The 6,060-nt window shown below is 32.0% G+C and overlaps 1 protein-coding gene across 1 annotated transcript; it reads right to left on the bottom strand.

Annotated features, from left to right (window-relative positions):
- Positions 1-4,420: 4,420 nt before the first annotated feature.
- LOC144977960 (uncharacterized protein F54H12.2-like) lies at positions 4,421-5,725 on the bottom strand. Its single transcript, XM_078923370.1, has 2 exons — positions 4,975-5,725; positions 4,421-4,773 (listed from the first exon to the last, which is right to left on the bottom strand). Exons 1-2 carry the CDS (start codon positions 5,723-5,725, stop codon positions 4,421-4,423), a joined length of 1,104 nt encoding a protein of 367 aa, XP_078779496.1.
- Between the last annotated feature and the right edge of the window lie 335 nt (positions 5,726-6,060).

The following is a 6,060-nucleotide window of genomic DNA, read 5'->3' as shown; positions in this document are numbered from 1 at the left end:
TTTATTATAGTAGTGTGTAAGTTTGTTATAGTATAAGATATATATGTAAAACGTGTGTTAATTTTGTTATTGTCGTGTGTTTTACACACTTTGTAGTTATTTTTAAAATTGTATTATTGTGTGTGTTTTACACACTTTGTAATTATTTCTTAACATACATGCGCAGGAGAAACCGTTGTTAATTTGTTTAATATGTATTATGATTATTTTATTATAGTGTAATTGTGTTATAGTATAAGATATATCTAATCCTTGTGTTGATTGTATTATTGTTGTGTGTTTTACCCACTTTGTAATTATTTCCGTCTTAGATGTGCGATAGCTATATTGATAAGATTTAAAAAATAGATAACAAAAAGTCCATGTTTTAATGTCATTGTCCTAATGTAATGTCTGTGAATAGATACGAAGATGCAACGTCACATAAGTTAATAACACTCACTTTAAACAATGTTGATATATTTTAGAATAATAATAATCATAGGTTCAAAATTACTCATAATAATAGATCTCGCATCTCTATTCGGATTTGAACTTGAGACATTTTCGTGCGATAGATAGACGCCTTACAATTTGATCAATAAAGAATCGTTGTGTGAATACGACACATGGTCGTGAGCAAAACACTTCGTTGTTTTGTTGCTATCCTTGTCTTATGACACACTCGATACTCGTAAAAACAGACGGCAGGGGAATAATCTTCGTTCACTCGTCACGTCTTATTGGTACATCTATATTCCGTTCGTGTTATCATCCAATTGACAATGATGATTTGTTAACAATGATCATCTCCAAGTGTAACCCCCCTCCTTCATATTTTACAGTCTAATTCAATAAATGGAATGCAGCTGCTCTAAATAATTAGTTCGAGTTATTTAGTCATATAATTATTCATCACAAGACTTCGCGAAAACGTTATAGAAAAAAAAAATACTATACTATCAACTTAAGTAACTGTGACTGTAATTTTGATTATCTCGCCTCATTGGACACTACATTCTAAATATCTCATTTTATTTTGTGTCACCTCACCATTACCATCGCACCATGAATTTAAAACTTCTAGCATCAAAAAAAATATTCCATTATTTAACTAAAAAAGATCTAGAAATATCAACGTGGCGTTACGATCATGTTACAGAAGAATTTTTTTTACCTTTATTAGACAGAGTGGTAATTGCGAATAAGCATCAGTTAAAACAATTTTTAGACTATATAAAATTGATAGAAACAGCGGTTAGCACAGCCAGAGACTATTCTTTAGGTAGACTTGCAGAGAGAGGTCAGCATTGGTTATTAGAACAAAAATTTAGATTTCTTCTTGTTTATATCACATCGGTCAAGGGAATGATTGAGGCCGCTCAACAGGAATAAGACACGTAAGTTTTTATATTTAATTTTATTTTATTTATAAATTCCCCCTCTCCTTCCTCCTCCTGAGTTGATTTTTTTTCTTTTTGTCTGTTTGTTTTCCATCTTGTCTTTCATTATGATGCGATATTTTTATTTTTAGACAGTGTAAACCGCCTGGTGTGTAATCGTTATACCAATACTCTCACGATATCCGTAAAGGTTTATTGTACTCATTCACACATGAGACGAGAGATTTTAAATGAGTAACCATTATTCCCAAGACCACAACGCAACCATTTTTTAAAACAATAATACCCATCCAGTCACGGATATCGTCTGTGATTACTGGATTTATCATATTTAATACTGAACTTTCGAGACCTTCAAATCAAGATAGGACATCGTCATTACCACAACCACCACCACTACCACCACCACTACCACCACCACCACCATCACCACTACCACCACCACCACCACCATCATCATCATCATCATCATCATCATCATCATCATCATCATCACCATCATCATCAGCATCAGCATTCTCTTCAGCAGCAGCAACGACAACGACAAAAGCAGTCACATTCTCATCCTTTTCGATTTCGAATACAATATAACACAAAACTCAGGGAGACATTTTTAAACAACTTTATTAATCAGTAAATACCCACCACCATTTATAGAACATTGAACATTAATAATAATAATAATAATAATAATAATAATAATAATAATAATAATAATAATAATAATAATAATAATAATAATAATAATAATAATAATAATAATAATAATAATAATAATAATACATTTATTATTATTTTATAGTAAATTAATATGAACATCACAATTGTATGGTTATATACCTAATCAATTGGCATTTCGATAACAATCAAGTAGACCATGAATGTGGAAATAGCTTAATCAAGATTATTTTATTTTATTTTTTTTGTTTAAATTAAACAAAGATGAAAACGATTACATTAATACTGATGGTGATAGCGATAGTAGTAGTAGTAGTAGTAGTAGTAGTAGTAGTAGTAGTAGTAGTAGTAGTAGTAGTAGTAGTAGTAATAGTAGTAGTAGTAGTAGTAGTAGTAGTAGTAGTAGTAGTAGTAGTAGTAGTAGTAGTAGTACAAATAGTAATGATTACAATAATGGTGATAATAATAATAATAATAATAATAATAATAATAATAATAATAATAATAATAATAACAACAACAACAACAATAATAATAATAATAATAATAATAATAATAATAATAATATAATAATATAATAATAATAATAATAATAATAATAATAATAATAATGATAATAATAATAATAATAATAATAATAATAATAATAATAATAATAATAATAATAATAATAATAATAATAATAATAACATTATTGGGTTACTTTGACAGTATATATATATATAAATATATATATATATATATATATATATATATATATATTCGTAGTATATCAAAGTATATCATAATAATAATACATGACATTTATAACGCGCATTTGCATCACCGGGTTATGCTAAATGCGCAAAATCATCATCATATCATTCCAATATTAACATAAATAAATACCCTTCACCGAGTTGTGTACTTACAATAGAGATGATATAGCATATAAAACGGAGGGAATCATTTTTATTAGATTACACCATTGTGATAGAGACAAATTGATTCCTATAATCGTAGGTTTTTCATTTATAAATTTTCTAATATCTATGATAGATTTCTGTTCATTTGTTCTACATAGACTCAACCTGACACTATCAAATAAGTTGAATTGTTTCATACATCCAGTTGTGTTTGATTTTACGATATCTAATCTCCCAAAACCACATGTTTCATTAAAATTACTTGATTTATTCCACGTGTTTGTACCACCGTCATACCAGATACTTAACAAGATGAAAAAAATAACCCAACTAACAACTGTTAAAACCAACATTGAAATCAAAGCGTCAATAAGCAGTTTTTCTTTAACACGCCTGACACAATACACTCTGTTGCTATCCATAGTTAATTATTTATCTGTTATATTGAAGCAAAATGTGGTAAGTACAAAGGTGTTTGAGTAAACTGTTTAATTTTCTCCTCGCAACCTAGTTTTGAATCATTATCGAAGGTGTACCCACCTTTATTATTATTAACAAATGTTTGCCCGTTATCAAAATGAGATTTGTAGAAGGGTTGTGAAATTAACTCTCCCTCTTTACTTTTATTTACAAATGAGTTAACATTTTTTGTTTAAAATCAGAGTTAATATTATCGCGAATTTTAATCAAACGTTGAAATTCCTTTTGATCTATTTTGATACCTTTTGGTAGAGGTGATAATTTTCTATTTTTTTCTGCGTACGGTTGAATATGAAGTCTGGTGATACCTCTCCAAGTTTTTACCCTGGCGTAAATGTTTCTACCTAATGGATACATAACACACTTTGTCTTTTTCATATCCATCTCAATTGGAGTTCTTTATTCGAATGCTTAAAACCAGGCTGTGATAAGCGCCAAGCTAGGTTTTGAAGCAGTTTGAACCAGTCTAAACCAGATTACTTTGTTATACTCGTTCAACCAATCATCTTCTTTTTTTCATCATTTGAACAACCAGGGAAATAACCCTTTTGTCGTTATTTTTAAGTTTGTGTGAATGAAACTGAGACAACAGACGTGACATACTGAAACCTTTGGCTTTCATTACAACAAAATAAACACAGTACATACCACACACGGAACTAGTTAGATCTTGTAATAAACGCGTGTTGTGGTAACAAACTGAACTATGCCGTGTTATGAAACTCTGTATTTCAGGATAAAATGAAGGAGCGAAACCAAAACTATCCATAAATTCCATTGTTCCGAATCCGTTTTGATAGACACATACCCAGTGTTCTCCAGGTCCTCGGCTATTACCCGTATTGATTATAAAGGCACTAGGCTCTCGGGTGTTAACCCTCTTAGGAAGTAAATCCTTTGGATATACCCCTCTAAATATCCGCCTTGAAAAAATATTACATTTCAGAAAGTTTACAATGTCATAAGTATTCATCTTTAAAAATCGATCAATACTTGACGGGAGTGATCCAATTCAACAATACTATCCATTTCACCGTAAACGATCACATGTATAGGATTGGGGAGGGCTTCAGAGAACTTCAGTTCTAAACGCAGAGCACCGCTTTTCACCAGCTCAAACTGATCACCATCCAACAAACTGGGACTTAAATCGAAAGAGAATAATGTATATCCCCCAGAATAATCATTATAACTTATTCCGTTCCCGGCGTCCTTGTTTACTAAACCATTGGCTAACATCAGGCTGTGATACGCTCTTACATATCTGTTGTTTTTAAAATCAGGTGTTAGAGCTTTTGATGGGATTTGATGTCCATCCATGTATAAGGCTAAAAAGGATAGATCATGATGTTTGAAATCAAAAGGATTTTTATTATACGTCCCATTAAACGCAGAGCTATCTACTATACCTATTTTTATCTTATTTGGGGTTTGACTTAAAAATAGATTATCTTGAATAGCGCTTAAATTACCTGTCGGGATAGCGAAAGTTTTTTGAACAACTCTTTTCAATGGATATTTTATGTTACCTTTTTTTAAAGCACTCTCGTGAGCTAGTTGAACAGCAGGATTTAATTTAGCCTTTCTGACATGAATAGACGCATGAGTGATCTTACTCCGAAAACCGGAGGTATTATCATTAGCTATCAGATTAAATGAATCTTTAGAGGGTGTGAGTCTGATTTTTACATCCACACCATTTATCAAATATCTTTCTTGATGTGTAAAGTCCAAGTGTAATCTTCCTAGCATGTCTATTTCTTTGCTGTTTGCGGACGGGGATCGCCTGATTTTTAGTCCTTTATTCTCATCACCTGTGGTCTTTTCAGTGTGGTGAGGTGTATCGGTATAAAAAAATTGACTTGTCAGATGACTCTTCTTTGCTTCTGGACTCGAGTTCAATAATGTTTCAAAAATAGCTCTGTATGGATACAGATTGTCACTGGTTGAAACGAGAGTATCGTTTAATATGAGGTCAACCTGGGAGAACAGAGAGTGCAAGAAATAATTCGCAGGTGCCACATCCGCATTATCATCCAGATTTGTTCCATCCGCTTTTGTAATCTTGGCCTTAATATGTAAATACGTATTGGTTAAATCGATATAATCACTCGTACCTCCGCTTATTGTAAATTCAATAGGCGCTCCATGTGTTAATGTTGAGAGAGGGTGAAATTCTACAAATGATCCGCTTTGCACAGATGTTTGAGTCGGTAAGACAGTGAATAGATCTAAACCAGAATCTAAACTTTCCGATGATTGGTGATGCAACAGAGACATGTTTATCCGAAAATATCTTTGGGGTTTCTCTTCTCTCTATGTCTTACGTTTTTACCTTTGTTTCTCTTCGAGGTGCTTCTTTTTATACGTTTTCTTTGCGGCTCACCAGGTGGAGCGGGTGGTGTTATTCCCACACCACTTACAACTTTGTGAACTGCTTTATCTAATAATCGTTTTCCAGCTCTGGTAGCTCTATCTTTCACGGCAGATCTAACGCTTTTCCCGGATAACACATCACCAGCAACTTCTAAACCCGTGCGAGCAGATTCTTTGAGTAATGATTTCCCGCCTTTTTTAAAAATAGGAATAATAGTTCTGCCTATAGATCCAAGTAG

The sequence above is a fragment of the Berghia stephanieae genome, chromosome 8, assembly GCF_034508935.2.
Source record: "Berghia stephanieae isolate SIO BIC M18660-M18661 chromosome 8, UCSD_Bste_1.3, whole genome shotgun sequence".
Lineage (NCBI taxonomy): Eukaryota > Metazoa > Mollusca > Gastropoda > Nudibranchia > Aeolidiidae > Berghia > Berghia stephanieae.
The sequence above is the reverse complement of the archived record's forward strand: the minus strand, read 5'-3'. Positions and strand labels throughout refer to the sequence as shown.

Coding starts and splice junctions, on each gene's coding strand:
- LOC144977960 (XM_078923370.1), bottom strand. CDS start 5,725: ATGTCTCTGTTGCATCACCAATCATCGGAAAGTTTAGATTCTGGTTTA. Junction 4,774..4,974: donor CGAGAGTGCTTTAAAAAAAG/GTAACATAAAAT, acceptor TATCCTTTTTAG/CCTTATACATGGATGGACAT.